Below are 26,396 nucleotides of genomic sequence, written 5' to 3'. Positions count from 1 at the left end.
TCTGTTGCATGGTTTTGATTTTGTAACACTTGTTTTCACAAATCCCTACCTTCCTAAAGTACAATGCTGAGCATCTGAGTAGATTTATATCTCCTTTCAATGTGTGTTATTTCAGGTTGTGTGTAAAGGTCTGATTTTTTTGTATTATAAAGACTCCAGCTTTATCTGTTTCTCAATGTTAAATTCCCTTGCAGATGTGGGAAGTGCCTTTATTATTATTATTATTATTATTATTATTATTATTATTATTATTATTATTATTATTATTATTATTATTATTATTATTTGGGGGAGGGAGGGAACAAAGTTATGAGTTTCTACTAAATATGTGTAAAAGTTACTGTGTTTCAGCTTTAATAAACTTACACATGGAAGAGTTAAAAATTAAGAACCTTTACTCCAGTGATATTTCCATTACTTCAATATATAGCTATATGATTAAAAACTAAAGAGAGAAGTTGTAACTTCTCCTCTGTAAATACTACTTTTCATTGCAGAATATCAAAGCATTATTTTCAGTCTGTCATATTCAAGTGGACTATGTGTGTTTTTAACTAATTAAAGTAAAACAGTATAAAAAACAGTGAAAAAACAATGTTTCCATCAAAAAGCAACAATAGTGTCTGGTGACTGAAATAAACTAATGGCCCAAGCTTGGTTCTGTTTGAGAAATTACTCAAATTCTGTATTAGAGGGTAATCAAACTGCAGTTTTCTCTCTAAGTTTTTTATATGGATTTGGGTGCAAACTCTGGCCACACAATTGCTCATAGATAATTGCTGCATGTTCTGTTTAAGCTCAATGAAATGCCTCATATTTCTTGGCTATAACCATTTCTTTAAAATATTCTAAGTTCTAGGGTTTTCCTGCTGTATGCCTGCTAAAACTGTTGCAAACAGTTTGTTTTTTATCTACTTTATGAGGCCAAACATGAAGTATTAGTTTTTCTTGAAAAGAGACACTGACGTTAGTCTTGCTGAAACTGAGTTGGAAATGCAGAAAGCCAAAAGTGGCTACTGGAACTGATTTTATTAAAATAATTGATTCAAATAAAAAGTGATATATTCTGTGCAGGTACAAACCACCATGAAATCTGAGTGCACTCTTTGTTGTCCTTCTATCCTTGAACTGCCCTGCTGGTGCTTTGAAACAAAATAATGATGCCGAGTTTCCAAGTTTTTAAGCTGTAGGTACCTATGGATTAAAAAAATAAATAAAAAAAAAAAAAAGTAAATCACTATTCAGAAGAATAAAACTTGCAAGTCTTTCTTTCCAGATTTGTATCCCCCTCTTGTTTCCCCCACAAGGAGAAAAAATTATATAAAAAAAAAAAAAATACTTAAATACTTCAGCTCCCACAGCTAAACTGATTGTGCACACAGTACTTTAGTTACTATATGAATATTTCAAAAATTACTATGGTATGCTTTGATTTCACAGAACTCTCTAATAGTAAAATGAATCTTATGGATTACATATATAGCCTGTGACTATAAAACCACAAATTATAGTATATTATAAACATGTATATGAATCTATAATGGTATGTTATAGAGAATTGACATATATATATACTTTAACTGGGTGAATTGTCCATAATCATCTCTAACCATCATAATTCTCACTGACTGCAGTCAAGCCCACCAGGATTGATCTAATCTGAGTTTGTGGCAGATGTTTCTATATTTCTTCTATTTCTGTTTTTAAATGCCATTAACTTTGCAATCTGGAAAATACAAATAATAAAAATATGCTATTAAAATGTTTAGGATTTGAACTGTGATACCAAAATGATCCAAGACCTAATAGTCTTTTATAACCTTGTAGAATGTCATACTACAAGGTTTCTAAACTGCAGGCTTATCTTTGCTTCCTAATTAGGATGATAAAATGAAGCTCAAGAGCAAGAAGAAGGATATAAAAAATGATGAATCTTTCTGTATTTGACAGCCTTCAACAACACATCTTCAGACAGTATTTACTTATTACAGGCATTACTAGTGATCATTTTAGGATATATCTGTGATTTTTGACTCCTGGCTTTACGGTTTAAACAGTTTTGCTCCTATTGTGAATGTTTTGTGATAGACACTTTGGCAATGTTTGAAGAAAATATATTGAAATAGACGAGAGAGTGGAAAGTTAAAATCAATAGAGGAAAAAAAAAAAAAAAAAAAAAAAAAAAAGAATGTTCCCAAGGGTTTTTGTATCTTGTAACGAACAAACAGCCCCATATCCCAGAACTATTGACAGAAGCAAGTAAACTCACACATTTGATCAGGGCTGTAGGTTATTTTTGCCTTACTTCCTGCTTGAGCAGAAATTGGTGGGTGTCAGATGGCCATGGGGAAACCCTGCTTGTCTGTGGAGAAATGGGCAACTTCTTAGCATGGCATTATGGGGCAGTATGCTTGATTCCTACTGCTCTGTGCCCATTTGGAAGCTCAGTGTTGTGCCTGGATATTTCTCCTTGTTGGCTTTGTCATCCAGATTGAAGTTTGCCATTCGTAAGGTACCTGCTCAGTGCTGTGGTAACTGTAATTCAGAAAAGTAGGCAGTAAGATCTGTGCTGGTCAAGACAGGAGAAACAATGTTTCTGGGGCACCTTCATTTCAAATGTGCCCAGAAACCAAAGGGCAGATGTGATGGCATGTGTTGTTACAAGAGTACTTGCTTCTATCTTGTTAATGCAAAGTATTGGTAACTCAGGTAGATGGACTCTGATGTTGACTTTGTTTTAAACTGTTGACTTTATTCAGCAATAGTTCAAATCTTATAACTTGCTCTTTAGCTGAGGAATGAATAATTTTTGCCTTCTCATTTTCCTCTTGGGCCTTTTCACAGACAATAACTTCATCAGTACCTTTTAAAGTTTATTTAAATGTGCAACATGCTGAAGCAGTGAAATGTCACCTCTCATCTCTTCTCCCTTTGCCAAAGTATACACGGGAGAATCAAAACAACAACATCAACAAGTGGTGGTGTCAAAACAATGGTTAAATATGACGTTATTGTGACAACTGTTTTTATTTTCATTACAATGGATGCTACGTTTTGTTTTTTTTTTTTAATTTGAGTGTCAAGGTACTTCTTTTGTTGGTGGTGGTCTTTGTTTTTTAACCTCATGACATATTGTATTTCTCTTACATACCCCATAAAAACTTCATCCACTTTTAATGTAGAAAACTAACAAAGTCAATTTGAACTTTTAATATTTTAGGGCTTTAACTGGAGATGTGTCATCTAATGATACAGGTCCTGTATCCTCTGCACATGGAAAGTAAGGAAGGATAAATCAGCCAGCCTATTTTGTAAATAATGAGATGTAAACACAAGACTGAACATTACTACAGGTATCTTCCTGGGAGAACCATTGGGGTTTCTCTAGCAAAGAGCTCCATTAATGATTGTTTGATCCTGTCCTGGTCAGTGATGGTTTCTGTCAGTAACTAGGAGCTGGCTCCCTGCTGCTTCTCTCAAGAGACAAATGTTTCTACAGCTGTCATGTTTCTACTGACAGAAACATGTCAGAAACATGACAGAAAAACAGGTAGTTTTCCAATATAGTAGAGGAAATTATTGCCATTTGTACTGTTGGATAGAGGGATGGAGATTTCAGAGGAATGTATCCCTTTAAGAAATCTTAAGTGATCTGATTACAGATCTATACTTTTTTTTGGTGGGCGGGGATGATAACTTAAACGTTAAAATGAATGAAAAACAAATTATTATTACATGTATTATTTGAGTGTTAGGTGGAATTTCTGGAATAATATGTAGAGACTTGTCAATAAAAATCCCTTCTCTAAATATCAGTGATGACTGGCAAAGCTCAATTAGTTACAGCTGTGGATAAAGACAGGCATTGCATCTTTGTAAATGAGTATTAAAAGTCTTTAGAAGTCTCTGGAAAATGGAAACTCCTATGTAAGATTCCCAGAGCAAGCTAATTCTTTTAAGTTATTTTAGGAAAAGGAAAAAAAAAAACCAACTTTTTTCTAAAAAACTAGTTTAGTCAATGTGTAATGTGTAAATCAATGTGTAAATGCTGTAATGTGTCTTTTAATAGATTTATTATGAATATCCACAACAATAATAAAACAGAACTGTGTGGTACGGATATGAAGAATAGTTATCTATTCAGAGGACAGACTTTTGCATATATTAGTCAATAATATTAAAAAAATAAAAACATCACTGAAAAAGTAAGGTGAATTAAGCAGAAGAAAAGGCAAGGAGAGGTTAAGGAGAGATTTTCATCATAAATTGGTCTATAGCAGTGTTTTAAGTAAAATATAAAAAGGGGATATCTAAAGATTAAATGAAGTAGTAATGGAAGTTGAATTTTTGACTAGAAAGATTTTAGGAACCATTCTGGGGAGATAAGGTTATTTTGTTCCAGGTCTGGACTCCTTTTTCTTTGCTGCAGGACAAGGCTATGCAGAGCCATCTTCAGCAAGAGAGGCTGTTCGCCCTCTGCATCATCATGAAAATTGTCTTTATGTGCTATAGCAAGTGGCTGCTGAACCAGCTCTCACCTGACCACAAGTGTGCTGAATTACTGCCATTGCTTACTGATGTGGAAGTACAGATAATGGGGTTGAGAGGAGTGTTTTTACTGCCCAATGGGCATCTTGCAAAACAGAGGGGAAATAATATTTCTGTTTGAAGAGACTCTGCTCTGGCGTGGACTCAGCAGGTAGTTTTGTTACAGTCCTCCTCAGGACTTGTACTGAACTAGTTTGGGTCCTTCTAAATGATACTATAATAAAAAGGAAACCCCAGTACAGCACATATTTAATGTTATCTTTCTGAATTTCTCTGGGAAAAAAAAAAAAAAAAAAAAAAAAGGATGTCATTAAACTGTTGTTTGCCCTTCACAGAAAATTATTAAATTACTTCTGTTGTTCTGGGTGCCTATCCAAGAATGCTGTAAAACTGATTGAATGATCAAATATTTGGCATTTCTTCAACTATGCATGTGTCAGAAACAGATACTTAAATCTCACAGGAAGTACTAAATATTATAGAGACAAAACCTGCAAGTGGTTATCATTTTCTCTGTTGTTAAAGGGCTGATGCTGAATTCCTTCACAATGACTACCCCAATTATCTGAGGACTTCAGAAGTCTTTCAGAAGTTTTGATTACAGCCAATGGCATCTTAAACTAGGCCAGGGATAAAAGAGCATCTCATAGTTCGTGAATAATTGAGTAGGTTTCTGTATAACAATGAGGTGCCTTATGAAAGGCAAATGTTTGTTTGCTGTGTGCTCGCATCTGCACCTATTTATTCATATTTATAGGTAAATTCATATGCTAATGCATTTTCAAGCACTATGGTACAAACTGTCTGTTGTGATCGGATAAAATGCTGCTGAAATCCACTGGAAATATGTAAGTCTTTTTACCAGTTTTAAAAGTGATTGTAGGTTAAAAAAAATCAAATACAAGAATGTGTCTTGGTGTACCTACTCCAGTGCTGAGTGAGCCGTTGCTTTCTTCAGATCTTTCCTTTCCTTAGAGGTCTGGAAAAAACAGCTGTCAATAAACCAAAACAGTAGCAATCTAAAGGTAAAATGTGAGTTCCTTCCTCTTGCAGTTCAAAGTGTTCTGCTGTAAAAGCAAGTCATTCATCCCACAGCCCATATATATGCCAAAGCTTTTGTGTTTAACACAGCTCTGGGATTAGGCCTAATGAGGAGCATCCCTTAAGATAACTGACATTTGGCCCTCGTCAATGGATACTGTGAAGACACCTCTAATAAAGGGCCGGGGGGAGTGGGAGGGGGGTGGTGGTAGTCAAAGCCTCCCTCTTGAATTCTGTTAGTTAGCTGTCAGACCCTCAGAACCCCTTCCACACTCAACCAGGTTGATATCCAGTGGAAAAAAAAAGACTGAAATTGCCAATCAGGAGACCCTGCTCATTTGTCACTGAATGAATTGCTTTGGAGTATGCATTAGATGACCTTTTATCTGGAAGATACTCTCATCCTCCTGGGGAGAAATTTGACTCTGTCACTTAGCATGTCTAGCTTTCTATTTACTAGGCATGCTTCTGAGGTACTGGATCTAACTGATATTTTAAATTAAAATAAAATATAACCGTGGTGTAGAAAATGAACAAATGAACAAATAATAATAATTTAAAGAATGAACAAATAATAATAAATTAAAAAATAATAAAACAACTCAGTCAATTGATGTAAAATTTCTGTTACCTTATCACCATCTATCCAAAATTCAGGTCACCTGTAAAATGAGGGTTCTGTGGCTGTTCTAAAACCTGCTTTCACTGATGATGAGGCCTGTGGCTTGATCTGTTTTTCTAAAGAGATATCTGTGAGGGCAGCAAACTATTAAGGGCAGATAATGGAAATCAATAGAAGATTTGAAATGAAAGCAATGATTTTTACCTTGATGAAGAACTTCGGAAAATACTATCCTCAGAGGAAAAGAGACGAACTGAAAATACACATAGCCTAAAAAAGGAACGGTTTCCAGAAGAGCTGGGAGTATTATTAAAAGAAACACTTATATTAAATGAATAAATATTTCCTCTTAGGACAGTTGGCACTATTGCTTCTAGTGAGTCAAAGGGAGTCCCTTCAAAAAGAAGTGAATCTTCTGCATCTCCTGCAAATGTGGAGATTTTCGCACCATAACACTGTGAAGAATTAATATGGGTTAAGCAGAAGAAAACTGTGGGAGAAATGTTGTAGTTTTGGTAAAATAAGTTGCAGTGTTGCCAAGAGGTTATTTGAAGAAAGCACTACCTAATAAATATGGTTTATAATGTCCCACAGTGCAAAGCCATTTTTTCAGGAGATAATGATATTCTCTTTTTTTCCCCCAGGTTAGGTGAAGTATTTTCTAAGGTAGAAAGTACAGCTCTACAGTAGTTGCCACTTTACAACCTTAGAAGAAAAAACAAAAACAAAACCAAAACAAAAACAAAAAACAAACAAACAAAAAAAAAACTTGTATACTTTTAAAGTCTAATTACAGAAGTTTTCATTAAATGTCTTCATATTTAAATGAAGATAAAAGTACTTATAGTCCAATTAGTAGGTTTTTAAAAGAAAATACTTGTTTTGCCTGATAACATTCATTTGAAATAATGACAACAGGATAGTGTCAGTATTCTTCTATCAAAATGTAGTTAAATAAGCTTAATTATTTTAGTGACACTGTATTTGCTGCTTTTACTCAGTTTAGAGAATACCACACTATGAGAAAACTCAGTTTAGATCTCCTTGCCCCTATTTCATTATTTTTTAAATTTTTTTCTCTAATGTTAGATTTGCTTGATCTGATCATCCAAACTAAATAGTACTGCAGTTCTTTTGTTGTGTCATTAAATTCTGTAGAATTTCTGAAGAAATAAGACTCTTCTGTATATATGGGTGGGAGAACCATTAGCTAACATTTTTTTGTGTTTTATTCTAAATGTACTAGTAAAATAATAACATAAAATTCCATATGATATTTTTCACAGAGCTGTACAAGTAATGAAAAGGAAAATGAACTAAACTACTCCCATAGATCTTAAAACCATATATAATTCCTTACTTATGCAAATAGACCAGAAGATTAGCCTCAACCAGCTTTTCTTTGAACTGCAAATGTTTTCTTATTTGATTGATTTTAAACTTCTGGTTATGGCAATATCATCAGACCTTTGGTAAATAGTCTTAAACATGCATTCTAAGTAAAATTTTGTGTGGTTTTCACTGAAATGTTTTGTTTTGTGCTTCTTGGATGTTTTTCTTACATACTACATTCCCAAAATGTAATAATTTGCATAGTTTTTCCTTAGAAAGTTTGTCATTGAATTAAGTGAGAGAAATAGACGCCCAGCAATGGTCACTTATTTTACCTGGAGTTTCTTCTTCTGTGTGTACAAGATATAGTAGCTGCTGATTACTGTGTTATGTTAAAAGCTGCAATAAATGTTTCTGATACTCTTGTAGAAATAGAATATAAATGTGAAAGCTACAAATGCATAGAGTGATATCTGAAAGCACTTTCCCTAATGACAGACTTTTAATTCTTTTCATGTTCAAAGTTCGTGGATTTACTTGCATCTCAGCAATTGTCAAATTTGGCATGTGTGAGAAACTGAAGCAACAAAGTCTATAAAAGACTGACAATCAATATCTATAAATTGAGGAACTGGAATCACTAGAGTAGAAATAATTGATATTTCAGGGTTTTCTAGCCATTTAAAATAAAATATGTTGGCTTTAAAATTTCATACTAAGTGAATTACATAACTGAATGCATTTATGATAACTTCTACCTCTAAAGAAAAGCTAATATAATCCATTGATATTGTTTCCAGATTTTCAGACGATGTTGGCTGGTTTTCAAGAAGGCTTCCAGTAAAGGGCCCAGGAGGCTAGAAAAGTTTCCAGATGAGAAGGCAGCATATTTCAGGAACTTTCACAAGGTAAATCATGCCTTTCTAGTGAACTGCAGTTCAAGCACTGGCTGTCTACCACTCTTCCATGGGAAGAGTGTATTTTTGATATGTCTAGTTTGCAACTAATACACTGGGAATCAGGTTGAAAACCTAACCCTGACACTAAAAACACAGTAAACTTTCTCTATATCTCAGCAATACAGGTCAAATATTACAGTTATTTTTTCTTGATGAGCACAAAAGCCCCAATGTGTGTGAAGTGACAAATTCATGGTTCTTTTTCATTACATATCAGTATTTTGTAAATGTGTTAAATTGGCTGCTTAATCAAATTTTAACCATTATTTATTAAGTATTGACTGAGTTCTGAAGATGATGAATGCCTCAGTTGTAACGGCAACACTCATAGAATAAGTATTTTTTTCCCCAGAACTCTTCAAAATTCACAAGCTTTGTGCACAGCAAGGATTTTTAAGTGTAAGAGTATAGGATTTACTAAATGAGATTTTCCCTGCTTTGTTTGTCATGTCTGCGTTGGAAAACAGGATCTCTGAATCTCATCCTCAGGCTCAATGTCTTTTTAAAATATTTTTGTTTCATTACTATTATTTCATAATAACAATTTGAGACCTTTCTCCTCAATTACTGCCATTCTGCTAAGTGGAGAAGTGATGGAGATGTATATGAGTTATGAATACTAATTTTTGCTATTTGAGTGTTACTATTGAGGGAACAGTGCAGGTCATTATGAAAGCAAATATAAATATCCCAATTCTCTCTCTCTTTCTCTTTTTTTTTTTTTCCTAGAGCTTCTTATTGCTTTGTTATATTTTTAAATAGTTCAGTAATGTTTATTGTTATCCAGTGAAAAATGTTAGCCTGTGTTTTGAAATTCCATTTCTTTATCTTTTTTTTTTTTAAATATATTGAAAACAGGGTATCTGGTATGCAGAGCTGAAGAAAGGTAACTCTGATGTCTAACAATGAAAAAAAATATTTTATATTGAAGAAATGAAAGACGTTTGTTTGTTGTTGTTGTTGTTGTTTGTTGTTGTTTTTGTTAAGGAAGATTAATATATAGGTTGCAAACCTGACTTCTTATGAAGAGAAAACATGCTCAAAAGGATGAAAGACTCATTATCCCCTAATGTGAATATTAGAATTATTTACATCAACACAGAGATCTTTATTGCCATCTAATCTCTTTGTAACTAGTAGAAGAAAGAGGTGGTACAGAAGTGGCCCAAAACTTACTGGGGTTCTCTAGCAAATTGTGTCCTTCAGATCACTGTAAGTTACTCTGGGAGAAGGTCTATGAATAGCACATAGCCTCATGAGGTTGAATTGTGCATGTTTTCTGTCTTTCTCATGCAAAGGGTTACAAGAAGAAATTTTACATTTCAAGTGGAAACAAGGGAAAAATTGATACCTTTTATATATCAGTATTCAAATAAGTATCCAGGAACACACTTTCCTAGTAAGTAAATCATCAAGGTCTTAAGCATCTCCACTTTTTCACAGATATTTGAACTTGAAATGCAACTTAAGTCAAATTTGTGTTTTAAACACAAAGGTACTTCACCTAGATAGCTACATGTGTCCTACACTCATAGACCTGTGATAGACCTGTGTACTGACTGGGCAATGCAAATTACAGAAAGCACTGTAGGAAAATAAATAAATAAATTTTAAAAATTGGCCTAGTAGTACAAAGCTAGGATCTAAAATCTTCTGTTTTACATATCCTAAATAAATATTTATTAATGTGGAGATAAGCTGACCTCTGTAGAAAATTGACGTTTTTTTTTTGTTTTTTGTTTGTTTACTTGTTTTCTTGCATCCAGGCATTATCTGGATATATTTGTTATTTTGTAAATTCTCTAATGCATTGCTTTGTTTTTCCTAGTGATTTTTCAGTTGTTGTAAATACCAGTAATAGCATTAGTCCTTAAAGACAAGCGCCTCCTGACAGTAACAGTGAATTAGTTTAAACGGGACCTCATCTGTTCATTCCAGTTTCTGGCATCTAATTATAACTTATCATTACTGTAAATTTAAATCATTACACTCTTGCTCAGGTAAGTAGGCCTAGCTGTATTGTTTTCCCTTGAACATTCATTGTAGAGGTTGTATAAAACAGCTGTGTTTACTCCCATTATTCCAAAGAGGACATAAAGTGGCAGTAGTTCCATATCCATCCCAGGGGTAGTAATGTTCCTGGGAGTCATTCTTACAGTATGAGAAAAGGATGAAAAAAGACACCACAATTTTACAAACTTAAAAGAGGGAAGAAATAGCAATAGAAATAGCTTTCTCTCTCTCTCCCTCTTTCTCTCTCTCTCTCTTTTTTTTTTTTTTTTTTTTTTTTTTTTTTAGTAGAAAGTAGAATTATGTGAAATGTGAAATTCTTCTTTTAGGCTTTGGAAGCATGCTGATCAGAGAGTACCTGTTAAGGTACTGTTAAGGGTTTAGCCTGTTAGGGTTAACCCTTAGGAGAGGGTTGCAGGAGGCTTAAAGGAAGTCAGCATGGCTAAGTAACATTGTGAAAAAGTTATTAGAGATAAGAAAACAAACTAAAAAATCTAAAGTGTATCCAAACAGTCTAGAATGCATAATAAAGTTGGCCAATTAATTGTTGGAACAGAATTAGAAAGATCAAAGTAGATTTAGAAAGAAAAGAGTAGAGCTTGAAGAACAAATAGTAACGAGAGTCAAAACTGGTTATAAGTACAGGTCCGGGTACATCAGGAGAATAGGTCTGGAAAAAAAAAAAAAAAAAAAGTTCTACATCCAAATGATAAACTTGATCATAAGCACTCAACCCCAGGTAGGCAGTGTGGTCACTAATGAAGTATGGAGAACAAGAGGCCAAAGGGAACTTAAGAACAATGTAGCTGAATTACTAAGGGTAGTCTGTTATGGGAATTGATGTGGACTCTTCCATTTCTTGTAAAATCTCCAGTTTTCTCACACGTTTTCTCACTAATGAGGTAAATAATGTTCATGTAAAATGAAGGTTCTAGGAGCTGGGTCTGTCTCTGACAATATATTGCTATCTTGGAGCACAGGCAAGAAAAGCCTGAAGTATAAGAGGTATGGCTTACACTTCAGGACTTACTGATTTATTTCCCCCAGTATGAAACCCTTCATTATTTCAGCCCCCCAGTATTTCAACCCTTCCAGTCTTGAAGAAAACAGAAATGGAAATACTCTCTTCACAAGGAGGCACGGGGCAAGAGGCAATGGGTAGAGCTTGCTTCAGGGGAAATTCTCTAGATATAAGGGGAAAAAAGAAATTCACCATAGGAACAATTAAGCATCAGAGCAGGCTGGGCAGAGAAGTCAGTATCTATGTGCTGGAAAAATTGAAGAACTAGCTTTTTAGGGTCCTGTGTAACCTTATCTAAGGCCCTTCTTTCAAGGTTGGACCAGATGTTAGCCAAGGGTCCCTTCCAGCTTAGACTTCTCTGTGAACTGTGGAGTATGTGTGATTAAAGTGTCTACAAGCTCTTGATATATCCCTGGGCTGCTTGCATTGTGTCAAACTGGTCCTGTCCTCTCCTGAGTATATTTCAGTTATTTCTAGTGATGAAAAAAAATATACTTAATCTTCCTAGTGTCTTTTAAAACAGTCTCAAGAGACCTTTTCTTTGAACTGCTCTAGTGTTATTGCTTTATAGTTGAGGACATGATGGTGTGTGTGTCAGTTATGTATAGTCTGCTTTTCCTATGAAAATCTATCCATGTTTTGGCTAGATTTAAAGACTTTGCAAACTTGTATTTTGTGCATGTTTGTTAGAAACACTTCTGACTTTGACAGCTAAAATGTCTCATGTCATCTGTAATGCTTCGTGTGTGATGGAAATTCAGATAATTTTCTCTCTTGAGTAATGAAATGTGTTCCCCCCAGTTATTTCAGGGCTAACACCTGACATTCACTCTAATAACTATTTGTCATTTCTGAAGACTTTTGTAGGGTCAGGTATTTGAGATGAGATCACGGACACATTCTCTGTATATACCTCTTACATCTAGGTAACATGGAAAAGGAAGTTATTGAATTAAAACTTAGAGAAGAAGCAGACCAAATGTTAGAGAGTGGTTAAAATAAAAATAAAAAAGTAAAAGAATAAAGCACTGGCACTCTATGAGAACACGTTATTGATTAGATATCTGGGAGAATCACAGAGTGGCTGAGGTTGGAAGGGACCTTCGAAGATCACATAGTCCAACCCCCCTGCCAAGCAGGATCACCTAGAGTACATTGCACAGGATGGCATCCATGTGGGTTTTGAGTTTCTCCAGAGAAGGAGACTTCACAACCTGTTTGGGCAGCCTGTTCCAGCACTCTGTCACCCTCAGAGTAAAAAAGTGTCCTCTCATATTCAGGAGAACTTCCTGTGCTTCAGTTTGTGCCCATTGCCTCTCATCCTCTCACTGGGCACAAATGAATAGAGACTGGCTCCATCACCCAAAATATCAAGAGCTTGCAGCAGATGGAAACCTAGTTGATCTGGGAGAAACTGAGATGAGAAATGCTGAAGGAAAAAAATGGAACCAAAAGATGTTGAAGAGTGTGTGTATTTTTAAGGGTAAACTGAAATCCCTTCTAGCTGATTTTACACAAAACCGAAGTGACTGATACAGAAGTAAAAATCAGACAATGGGAGGGAGGGTGACAAGAAAGCAAACAGTATGAACACAGTTTGTCTCTTCAGCTCAATCATTTCTGGGGTAAAGAGTATCAGTGCAGCAGGATGGATGCACATTAAGTGGGGTCATTCAGATTTTTTACATGAAATCAAATTTCTCTCTAATAACACTGCCTCATTTGTTTTGGTAATTAGAATGGGTGTATTTCTCAGAAATTTGCCAGGAGTCGCAAATGCTGAAATAAGAAGAGCCTGTGTTTGGGAGTGTTTTAGTGCCACATACGCAGATGAATCTGATGGAGAGGTACTTCTGAGAAGAGAGATGGGAAGTGAGGTCTCTAATGGAGGTCTCCACTGCTCCTTGTGGAGAGATCAAAAAATAAGTGATTGAGATAGGTTTTAAAACAATTGGGGTGCTGCATGGGGTATCACACTTACTAAGCATTCCTTTGGATGTAAGTGTTGTTGAGAATTTGAATCCTGGGTATCTCAAATTCAAATTGAAAGTTTAAAGGACATTTTTTTGACTTTCATTTGTTTTCACCATACAGTTGCTCTGTTCCTTCCTTGCCAATATAATCTTCACTTCTCAGAAGTGAGGAAGGTGTGAAAGGAAATTAATATCTGTGAAACCATCAGTGTAAAACATATTTGTGTGTTGACCATTATGTTGAGGGAAGCCAGGGTGTTATCACTGTAGAAAAAAATGCATGAAATTATGAGAATAACAAATAATTTTTAAACCCTCTTAATAAGGGTGCGTAAGAAGATGGAGCTAGGCTTTTTTCGTTGATGTCCAGTAACAGGACAAAGGGTGTTGGACACAAACTGAAGAGCAGGTGGCTTCTGAACAACAGAAAGTACTTTTTCACTGCGATGCTAACCAAGAACTGGCACAGGTTGCCCAGATAGATTGTAGTGTTTCCATCCTTGAAGAGAGATAAAGGCTGTCTGGATATGATCCTGGACAACAGGTTCTAGGTGACCCTGCTCAAGCCAGGGGGTTTGGACCAGACAACATCCAGAGGTTCCTTCCAACATCCAATATTTTGTGATTCTGTGTTTTTTTCTGAGGTGAAAAATAGGAAAAATCAAATGTGATCATATAATCAACACAATGTGTATCATAATATATATAGAAGGGCTACCAGTAAACATGTAGGTATATTTGTGTTAACACGCAGCTTCAGAATCAGACCTGGTGGGCCTCACTGCCATACAAGGAGACAACATGGTAGACTAGACCTATAGAACTAGTATTCAATGTAATATGTATATGTTCCTTTCCTACCCTTCAGCATTTGAGTCTGTCTTTGTTGTTGTTGTTGTTTCCCAATATTTTGTGTATCTATTTTCATTATTTATTTGGAGAATGTAGGTATATAACATAAGGTTCATTACAAATGTTAAAGACTTAATTATCTAACATGCTATTTGCTAACACCAGCAAAGAACATTAGGTGAGGATTCTTTTTTTTCTTATTGACAATTTTTTTTTCATTAAATATGCTCTGAATTACGTGCAAGTGTTTTGTGGGGGTGAAGGGGGAGGGGGAAATGCTTACTATTTTGATGTAGAAATGGGAAGAGGCATACTTCCTTGTGTACTAAAAGGAAGCAGACATACAAACATTATGTTACGGTGTACCAGGGAGGGCAGACAAGTTTGTCACTGTAATTTACTTTCTTTTAATAAAGACAGGTGAAATACAAGTCTTGCAAGTACTAACAGTTTCATTTAAGGTTTGGATTTTATAGTGAGGGAAGATTTACAATGTAATAAAGAACAGTATTTGAAAATTGGCAGAAAACTACCTAATTTTTACTTCTTCACAGAAGGAAATTTGAAATTCAAATCACTGGCTGATGAAGAAGGTTATTAAAAATTCATTAGAGCTGAAAATATAGCTGTGTGCAATTGTCATAATAGATACTCAAAATTAATTTATCCCCAGTGACAAATAAGGTAAATTCGATTGATCAGCTAACAAATTTCAGTTAATTTTATAAGTGAATGAAGTGAAAACATTTCAAAAAAAAAGTCAAAAAATTGGAATTATTTCATTTTAAAAAATCTAAAGGAATGGCAGAGTTTCTGTTCAGCATCTTTGCATCTTTACAATTCTTCTTTCCCTTATTACTGCATATTTTTAGTTTTCTTTTGCCTCAGGTTCTCTCTATGTTATTTTTCTTTCTCTTTCATTTTTCTCTTAGAGACTTCTGAACCACTTTGATTGTGTGTGTATGCACACGTACACACTGAATTTAGGTTAATTTAAACTTTTTTTCTTTCTCTATATGTTAATTTTTGATCCAGTTGATGATTTTTTCTACTGAGCATGAAGAATGTCATAGTTAATCTGGTGCTCTTAAATAATTCTTTCAGAATATATGAAAAGCCTACTATGAATATATGCATTTGTGCTTAAGAAGAACAGCATCAAAATTTCAGGTTTTGCATTGCTGAGATGGGACAGGAGGTTATTTTTAAAGACATTGAGGCAAAAAATCAACCCTTTAAAAATCAATGGGTAACTTTTTAATTTTTTAGTTTTTAGTATTATTATTACGTCTTTATTGTATTAATCAATGAAACAAAAAACTTAAGATAGTGGCTATCTCTTCTGTGCATTCACAAGAATGGTACCACTTGCAGATCCCCCAGCAGAGTCCTGTGTTTCTGTGGGGCTTAGTCTCCTTTGGGACAAAGTGAGCAGGGCAGAAACGAGAGGGTTCTGATGACATCCCTTCTCCTTTCCTGTCTAATGTCCTTTCTACTTTTCTCAAAATAGCTCTTGATAGCCCAGCTGATCCTCAGTATCTGAAGGGTGCCTAAAAATTGCGGTGTAAAGTACCTCTCAGTCATGTCTTGTTTTCCTCTGTGAGTAGTACAGTAGAAATAAGCCAGCCTTCCCTATCTAGTTTTGACCCGAGATTTCCCCAGGGTTTCAAGATCTGGCTAAAAGGAGCTACAGTTGAATTTTAGGGCTTTCACAGTGTCAAAGGAATATGAAGAGGAGTTGAACCTAAGGCTCAGCCACTGGCATTGTATACATCCTGAATACAGCCAAAATAATTTATGTGCATTGAAAGTTGCTTATATCCTCTACACTCCTTATTCAGTTTGTCAGGAGATAAACTGCAGTGATACACTTCATAGCTAGTGTTATATCTCACAGTTTTGCAGTAAGAATTATGTACCTATCACTGTATTCAATTAAGTTAAATTTTGTAAGCATGTCTTTGCTTGTAATTTGTTTTGAAATATATCCCATGTTAATAAACACTTACTTTTAATTTAGCTTATCTAACAAGATAAGTGGCAATTATTAGAGGTCAGCCAATTTAAGTACAGCAAAAAGAAGGTTTAAAGGAACTTTTAGAAAAGTAGTTTTCCCCTGTCCTCTTTACTCAAATAGCAATAATGTGTTCCTTTTAATTAATGAATATGTTTGGGCTGAAACTAGAGAAGGTCTGGACATAATTATATACTTTGAGAATGTTATAAGTGAAAACTTTGAGAAATGAAAACAGATTCTAATTGTCCACTATGTCCTTTTGAGGCTATTAAAACTCATATAATGATCTAATTCATTTATACATTCACTTTGAAGTATTGTCTTATTATAATAATTGGATAATTAACGTACACTAATGATGAGGATGATAATAAAAATAATAATAACTCTATTTTGTTTCTCAGGCATAAGAACAGTGCTACTCTTTGCATACCTAGTAACTATAGCAGGAAGTTTGATGTTAAAAGTCTCTGTTGTTTATTGTAGATGAAATTTAGGAAGATAATTGGGAAGCCTGTTTTATTTCAGTTGTGAATCATCTCTGCATGGTGTTATATTTCAAGTGTGAATCTGGGTTCCAAAGTGCAGTCTTTTAGTATTAAAGTATTAGTTATTTTAAACTTTGCCAACACTCACTTTTACAGAGGACTTCCACCCCCACACACCCCACCCCACCTCCAATTTTTAGAGGTACAATAACATAGCAGTCTGATATTCTTTGCACATTGAAATGAAGGGGAAAACATATTTCAAAGATTCTTTAGGATAGCAGGGAAACTGGATTGGAGAGAACTGTTTTTTTGTTGATGATATTCTGTTTTGTTTTGTTTGGTTTGGTTTGTTGGTTTTTTTTGTTTGTTTGTTTTTGTTTGTTTTTTGTTTGTTTGTTTGTTTTTGTTTTGTTTCATTTTGTTTGTCTTTTAATTTTTATTACAAATGATTGCCTATAAAAATACTCTTTTAAATGTGCAGGCATTTCTTCTTCAGAATGTATTTAAAAATCCTTATTAAGGGAAGAGGTGCATGTTCACAGGAACTGATCAGATTTTAACTATTGCTTTAAAACACCAGGCTAACTTCCTCCTCCCCCCCCCCAATAAATAAATAAATAGAATGGTTGAATTTATACATTATGGAGATGTTCTTCAGTTCTTTAATTTTTGCAGTATTACAGCAGCAAAGTTTGAGAGAAAATAACTTGGCCCGACAAAAAACTAATTTTCATCTATTAAAAGTAGATAGCATGACAATATGTTTATTCTTCCCTGATAGGTTAGATTTATACAATGTGAAACGTTGCAGAATTTGAAGTGGCTTAACAAAAGCTAATATAATTAGTTTGTGTTCTATCCTTAATTGTTTTAGATTTCATTGAGGCAAAGAAAAGAGTTTGCTTATATGGTAAGTGGCCAATTAGAATGCAGCTTAAGTCTGGGTCCTGAGATAGTAACCCTTTTACAAATCACCAATAGTGACACTTAGCAATACTTAGCAATAGTGATGACTTAGAAAAAGGAGAGAGTTGAGGTGAAGATTAACAATTTATCTTTCTTTTATATTTATTTAAGTTCTGAGTTTTTTTTTTTTAAACAGTTACTGTATTTGATAACATAAATTTGTGCACATACATCCTCTAAAAATACCGATTTTGTTTTTAATTTTTTTAAATCTTAATTTTATTTTAAGGGCAAGAAAATATGATTCAGTATCTCTCTGCTATCAGACCTATACATATCCCATCAAACTTTATGTTCTTGCCCTGACATTACTTATCCTGATCTATTTTGAATATGTGTTCATTCTGTCCCTATTGTTTTGTTTCTGTAATCCACCTTTTAAGTTTTCAGATAAAATTCTTGCTGCTATATAAGTATGTTCTCCATTTAGTGCTTGCAATAATGAACATAATTTACTTGGTAGCAGTTTCTTAAACCCTTATTCCTCTGAAATGGCAGCTGGAGACCTGCCCCAGAGGCATAATGTGGAGGTTGATATGCCTTTCCTTGGCAAAATTCCTGGAGAGCGTTGTTACCATAACAACTCATCATCTTCCAGGGATAAATCTGCATGCAGAGATGGGAAAAACTGTTCTGTCTTTTCTGTGAATTTATATTGCTTTTGTATGATCTATTCCTCCACTTTTCTGATCTCTTAATTTCTCTTTTCCATTCTCTTCCTCCTCTAGTCTGGTGTTTCAAGTTTTGCAGTTCTTTCATGCAATATTTTTTTTCTGCCTCTTAGCACTTTTTTCCCTCAAGTCTTGTTTTTCAGTTTCTTGCATCATGTTCCTATTCTTGATCATCATGTGCTGCTCTTGTGCAGGATGAACTATACTGAAGTCAGGAAAACATGTTTCACCTTAAATTCTCTGAACGTTTTAATACCATATGGATTTACCCAAATCCCTAAGGGTCCCAAAAGACTTGCAGATCTTTTAGCATCCCTTTCTTAGGCTCATAAGTTCATTCAGATGTGAATGGACCTCAGGAAGTCTGTAGTCCAACCTCCTACTCACAGCAGGGCCAACTCTGAGGTCAGATCTGGTTACTCTGAGCTTTGTCCAGTTGGTTATAAACCCCCCCAGAAATGGAGACCGCACAGCCTCTCCAAGCCACCTATCCCACTGACAGGCTGTCCTTGTGGGGAAAATGTTACTTTTTACATCCAGCCTGGACACCTCTAGTCGCAGTTTATGTCCATTGTCCCTATCCCTCCCACCATGCACAGCTGTGAAGGGACTGGCTCCATCTCCTCACCTCTGTGCGAACACTGGGGGCTGTTATTAGATGCCCCTGAAACTGTCCCTGCTCCAGGCTGGAGCAGCCCACAGCCCCACAGAGTAGGAGCTCTGACTGTTTTTGGGGGCACTGATCAGCTTGCCCTGATCTTTCAGTTGTATTGGGGTCCCAATTCTGTAATCCCAGAGGTCTTTATGATTTTCAGGCAGTGATTTTTTTTTTTTTCTTTCCTCAAGCCAAAGCCACATCTGTCTTTGTCTGAAGCAGTAACAAGACTTCTACTCTGTGGCAATTGGATTTAACCATGTGAAAGGAGCCCCAGCTAACTGCAGATAGGATGACTGAAAACTGAGCTAAGGGAGATTTTTTTAATTTTTATTTTTTCCTTTGGGTTACTCCTCTTTGTATTCTGTTCATCTGCAGTGGGCTGGTATCTGCTTTTCTCCTTTTGTAGAGTGACAGCAGCATTCAGTGTGACTGGCATATAGGTGGCTCCTATCCCCTTTTCCTGTTATAGTTATGAAAGTTAACATAGCTATTGCTTTATATATTGCTCTCTTCTTATTTCTGGCTTAAGGTTGTTCTCAGCTGCCTGGGCATCACTTGCTAGAGCCCCTTCTCTTTGCCACTGTGTTGGCTTTTGCTTTGTTTTATTAATGCACAGCAGATGGTAGTATGCAGGCCATTATTTAGAAATAAAAGGGTGAACAGTTACATTTTGTAGCACGCTCTTCTGCTTCTAATTTTGCTAGTTAGAAATTAAATGACAGGAAGGTAGTGCACAATGCAATACAGAATCAGAATTATGTAAATTCAGACCTTTTCTTCTGACCAAGCAATTTCCAGGACTCTGCACAGCGGAAGTAATATTAAATAGCTGGAATCTTAGAATCATTTCCCTCCCCATTTCATATGGGAGGCACATGTTTGGAAGAAATCAAGTAGGATACATCCCAGAATATCCCACTTGAGATTTTATGCATTTTTTATGCATTTTTTTTCCTTCCTTTCTGGCCCTCCTTCTTATTTACTGTGGATTTTTTTTTTTTTTTTTATTATTATTTTTGGTAGTGAGATGGATGTAATATCCTATTTGGAAGTCATATTTCTATAATTGTAGAAGATTTATCCAACCTATTTAAATGTACAAATTGAGCCCCAGCGTCCTAGTATACATGTAGTCTTCACATGTTTATGTGACACAGAAGTGGATACTGCAGGTCCTAGATAAGCCCATCCATTTTTAAAATGTTCCCTGACCAGAACAGATTTTAGTATAATAAACAAATAAATGTCCAGTGTAGGTCAGTGATAAATTATGATGGATTCAAGAGAAAGTGGAATGAATTGTTCCTAAAAGTCGCTCTCTCTGAAAAGAACTAAATGCATTTCCAAAGAAAATGATCAGTAAAATGTGAAATTACATTGACAAGAAGCAATAGAACACAGTTAATCTGAGTCTTTATTTAAATTAAATGTATTTTGAAATTTAATTGCATTTCATATCTAATAAGATAAGGAAAATGCAAAAATAAAAATAAAAAAAGCATACATGAAATAGCATGCTTTAATTTAAATTACGTTGACAGGGACTGTTTAGTCATATTGTCATATCAAATATTTTGCTAAAATAATGGAAATATAATTATTTCCTGTCATTTACTTAGATTGCAACTGTACTTCCAAAAGGAAGACTGTAGATTGCTATAACATGGGCCACAGACTCACAAACAGAAAAAAATGTGATTTTTTTCCCTACTTGAAAATAAGCTCTTGACATGCTGAGTTGTTACAGCTGGAGCTCAAACTAAGAGAGTTATGAAATGTCACATAAAGATAAGGTCTAAAGTACCTTTAGAAGGACCAGAAGTTTTTTATCAGCAATGTATTATCTGATCTTGTTATGCAGACGTAATTGTAATTTGAGGTTGGATCTACTATTAAGAGATTTTTTTTTTTTTTTTTTCCGTTTAAGAGTTCTGAGTACTTTCCTTGATCATCATCCCACACCTGTATATCTTGCTTGGACTTAGGCTATTGCTACTTGCCACTGTAGACTATCTTATGATAGTTTTATTTTATAATAGAATTATTTACTAGGAATCCACAGCATGAATTTACTGAAATAAGGTGATAGTTGTTTCAGCTAAGGAGAAGTTAGGTTCGACTTCTGAAATCAGGATGGTGTTTTAGATCTTTCCCAAGTCTGTCGACGCAGAAATTTATGTAATCTGAAAAGGCCAGTCCTTTACTTTTACATGTAGTTCAGTCCTCTGATATTAGGCAATACTTGGAAATTCTGGCAGAGAATAGGAAATGGAAGCATTTATGCTAATAGTGTTAGTGTAAAATTTGGGATCTGCATGAAAGGTGAATTATGTTCCTGTGGACATCTTAGGGTACAAATGATTATCCTAGGACGGAAGATAGCAAAAATCTTCAAGGAAGCTAAAATTTTTATTTTCTTATGGAGATTATAAATTCTTCCTCTCACCCTCTCATCTTTTTTGAGTATAGGTGAGATCCTATATCAAAACAAAGCAAGTATGAGTTTTGGGTCCATCTGCAGACAAGGATAAACAAAAATGATGATGATCAGTGGAAGTGCATCTTGAAGCAATCTTGAAATTACTATGAAGTGTCCTGCACATGTGAGAAATGGCAGCAGGAAACTAACTACAGTTTTATTTTCATTCTTGCTCAATGTTTAGCGTTCCTCTGTAAAGAAGTTTTGCATTTTGGTGAACAATCTGAGGCTCACCAAAAAAAATTTGTGTGCAGATCAAGTACATTTCTCTTCCTGAGGCTATGCTGGTGATTACTTATGTTGATGTAGAAATTTTGTGGTAATATAAATTCAGGACTATGAGAGGAAGCAAGCTACAGAAACCAAAACTAATGGGTTGCACTGAGACACTGTTACAAGCTGAGCCTAGCCTAATTTTGCAATGACAGAACTGCCTATACCTATCCTAGAATATCCTCTACCACAGAGATCTTCAGTCTTAGGTCCTTTTTCACCAAATCTTAAATGAAAGGAAAGGAGATAGATGTCTCTTCTATAGCGATGTCAGAAAGTCCCACTAAGAATGAAAATAAAAATAAAATAAATTAAAAAAAAAAAAAAAGCTTTTGTATATGAAGAAAAATGAACAACAACAACAACAAAAATCTTGGCAAAGAAAGTTTGTTTAAATTAACTATTTATTTATTATTTATAAATAAATTTATTATTTATTAACTAAATTAACTATTACCTATATTCTTTTCTTCAACTAGTGTTCATTGTCATCTTAGAAACAAATAAAATGGTTTTAGAGATTGACAAAATCAAGAAACCAAGTAGAAATAAAACCCAAGGAAATGTATGTGTAGGATGCTGAGTGATGGACATATGAGGCGGGAGTGAGGAGTAGGAGAACTGAGAAGAAGGCCAGGTGCTAGGAGTCCCTTACATGTACCACAAGGAGTTCCATATGGAGGCATGCACTAAGTGATAGAAGAGAAAAGCTCTAAGTTAACATACTAAAATTAGTAAAAACATGTAAGCTATGTAGTCATAGCTTAATACAAAAGGATCTATTTTGCTTAATAGAAGAAATCACAAAAGCTAAGGGTAGGCAACAAATCCATTTGCAAGATTACTCACAAAACGGGTGATAGGGATTTTATTTGTTATTGAAGTTTATTCTTGCTTTGGTGTAGAGGGACATAACTGTGGGTAAGGAAGGTGTTGGCAGGGGAGGAAAATAAGAAAAATGATTTTCATCTTTTTTATTTATTTCTTTTACTTTTACTAATATACCATTTTTTAGGCAAATTTTAATCCCACTATTTTTATATTTCCACCTGTATTGTGTAAAGTCTAGGCAGGGCTTTTCAGCCCATTAAAATCTCTCCTTATTCTTTTCTTCTTTATGATACAGTTTTACTAATGGTCTACTAATGGTTTACTAATAGTAGATAATTCCAGAATACTATATTTTTATTGTAAAAAACAGCAGTATTTTCAGTGAATTAGCTTTTTGACACAAATATAAATAGTTGCAATTTCCTTATAAAAAGGGTTTTTTTTTTAATATATTGAAATTTTGAACTTCTAAAAATCACTGAGATAAAGCAGTCTAGTTGCCAAACCAAAGTTTGTTTTTCATTCATACAAAATAATATAAATTCTAAGGTGTTTATTTTTTTAATTGCAAACATTCAGTGTGTAGAAAAATGATTCATGCTTCATTGGCATTAAACCCAGAATTCAGGGTTTGATTAACTTCAGATCTCTCTAGCTGTGGGAGGAAAGACTTTCACAGCATTATTACTCTCGTCTCTGTCTTTCCGCTCTGATTGTGAAGGGAAGCATAATTTCAAAAGGTGAATATGGAAGCAAAAATTCATGCCTCTGATTGATATTAAAAGTTACATATTCAATAGAAGTCGTATTTTTTAGTATGACCTCTCTGTTAATATCAACTCGTATTTCTGTGATGTTAACTGTTGTCTGTTTCCTATAGATAAAACTAGAGCAGTTTCTGTAACTTGTGTTGTTTGATTTACATGAGCCAACAAAGTGCCCTTGCCACAAAGAAGGCTAGCAGAAAGAAGGCTGCATTAGTCAAAGTATTACTAACAGGTCAAGGGAGGTGGTATTTCCCCTCTATTCAGCAGCACTGGTGAGGCCACACCTGGTGTACTGGGACCAGTTCTGGATTCCCCAGTACAAGAGAGACATGGACATACTGGAGAGAGTCCAATGAAGGGCCACAAAGATGATGAAGGGATTGGAGCATTTCTGCTATGAGTAGAAACAGAGACAGCTGGTACTGTTCAACCTGGAGAAGGGAAGGCTTGGGGAGATCTCATTAATGTCTATAAATTCCTGAAGCGAGGGTGCAAGGAGGACAGAGGGCACAGGAACAAACTGAAACATAGTGGGTTCCCTCTGAGTATCAGGAAGCACTTTTTTTTTTTTTTTTTACTGTGAGGGTAACCAAGCACTGGGAAATGTGGAATTTCCCTCCTTGGAGATATTTATAAGCCATCTCGACATGGTCCTGGGCAACCAGCTCTAGGTATCCCTGCTTACGCAGTTGGACCAGATGACCTCCATAGGTCCCTTGCAACCTCAACTGTTCTGTCATTCTGTGATATTCATTGCTTTCTCAGATATAGTAATGGGACTGTGTCCTAAAGCTGAGTTCCTCTTTCACTTTTCTTTTTTTCTATGTTTGACTAATTATTTTTTTTACTGATCTCTGTATAAATTCCTTTTATCCATAGATTGTTATAATGAAATCAGTATTATTTCAAGATCTTCAGTTCTTGTAAAACAAAGTATTTCAAGGTGTAAGATATGATGTATTTAAAAAAAAAAAAAAAACAAAAACAAAAACAAAAACCTTTTTTTTTTTTTTAACTGCCAGAAATACATGTATTTTGGCTACTCATGTTAAACCATTAAAACATTTGATGAGAAAAGTTATATCTCACAATATCTCATGATAGTTTGAAACAAGTCCATTATTTTTGAAGGATGTACACAAGGGAAATATGACCTGCATGAAACTGAATGGCTCTAAAAAAATGTTTTGTTTTGTTTTGTTTTGTTTTGTTTTTTGTTTAAAAAAAAAAAAAAAAAAAAAGAAAAGCAAATGTCAGGGAGTTTGGAAGAAGCAATTTATGTTGGGAAGAGGTTATTCATGTACGTAACACACAGGAGTTATAAGAAATTCTGTGCTGTCTGGGGAGGCAGTATGATTCCAGAAACAAAGTTGAAATGTGTTTAAAACAAAACCCTTCTTCCCCTGAATTGAAACTGCTTTTCTTCACTTGTCTTGCATTTTGTTCTACTGAATCTCTCGTGTGGGCACTGAAGAGCAGAATGTCAAAATTTGGTGCTGTTCTGATAGTCTTGTTCTGACATGAAGTTCCCACCAGCACATAAAATAAAATTGTGGTTTTTGTTCATTTCATGCTGACGGTATTTACAAGTGTATAAATGGTCTTACATAGAAAATGTTCTGTCGATATTAAATTAAGTCAGCTTTATGTACTGATCAACAAGACAACCCATAAAATCATCTTTACAGATAGATATGTATGCCTCCTTCGTTGTCTGCAGTTACCAAAGTCTGAAAAAAATTACTGTGAACGTTACGTTACTTTGGTGCCAGCAATGTAAACTTTGTTTTGGATCTATTATTAAACTTATCAGCATTGCAGGACTTTTGGTAATCTTTAACACTTGAATGTTAAAGAAAATAATATGTCTTTACTGTCTGAGAGAGATTGAAAGAATGTTTAATATGTCCTCTTGTCACTATTCAAAGCGTTTATGTTGTCTTTCCTGTTATTCCAGGAAGAAACATTTACTCTTCTTAACGTAACAAGACTTAAGATTGTTTTGTATATTATGAACAGTCATACACATTCTTTGAATAAGACAGTGGTATTTAGTATTCAGACCCTCTCTTGCCCTCTAAGCAAAAATAAAAATAAATAATAACAATAATAATAATAAAAGAACAAAGAGAGAGAGAAATAAATGATTTCTTGCAAAGCCCTATTGTGTTAGGAACCCAATGGCAATGCAAGTGCCCATGTCCAGAAAAAGCCAAAAGGTCACCTTGGGGAAACTACAGGTCTGACAACCTCACCTTAGACCATGGGAAGAACCATGTTAAAACACATTTCTAAAACACATTTCTGGGCATGTGAATGAGAGTTGGGAAAAGATGGCATCAGTTCACCAAGGGTAAATAATACCTGACCAATCTGATATCTATCTATGATTAAATCACAGGATTTGGGAATGAGAAGAGAACAGTGGTTGTTATTGAGTACCTCTAATTTAGCAAAGCTGAAGACATTGTCAAACTAGAGTGAATTTTGCTGAAATCAAGATCTCAACAACACCCATACAGTCCATTTCATGCTTTGTCTCCATTTCTTTCCCTGGCTTCTTGATGGCTGACCCTGCTCATCTGCTCTCAATCTTTTTAGGAATTGCCGTAGCATGCTTTTTTTTTATTTGTTTTACTGCACCATATAAAGCCTGCCTCATAAAAAAAAAAAAAACATTCTTCCAAGTATCTTAAAAGGAATGCTAGAGCTACACACAGGGATCATCAGAACTCAAAAATAAATAAATAAAACCCCACCCACTTGTAGTCCATTTTTTCCCCTTGGTTGATATTTGAAAGAAATTAATTCTGCCTGAGGCAGATGTTCTGCCTGGGTGGAAAACCTAACTATAAACAGATAAAGTTTGCCCAGAGTTACAAGTA

The 26,396-nt window shown here is 34.8% G+C and overlaps 1 protein-coding gene across 1 annotated transcript in view; it reads left to right on the top strand.

The window, feature by feature from the left end:
• DOK6 (docking protein 6) overlaps positions 1–26,396 on the top strand; it is a gene marked incomplete at its 3' end in the record, with an annotated part of 177,214 nt that overhangs the window by 89,802 nt on the left and 61,016 nt on the right. The window contains exon 2 of the mRNA XM_082755383.1: positions 8,344–8,451. Coding sequence (XP_082611509.1) covers positions 8,344–8,451 — 108 coding nt within the window. The remainder of the gene's footprint in view (positions 1–8,343; positions 8,452–26,396) is intronic.

The sequence above is a fragment of the Aythya marila genome (assembly GCF_965140915.1).
Source record: "Aythya marila genome assembly, chromosome: 2".
NCBI classification, from domain to species: domain Eukaryota; kingdom Metazoa; phylum Chordata; class Aves; order Anseriformes; family Anatidae; genus Aythya; species Aythya marila.
The sequence above is the reverse complement of the archived record's forward strand: the minus strand, read 5'-3'. Positions and strand labels throughout refer to the sequence as shown.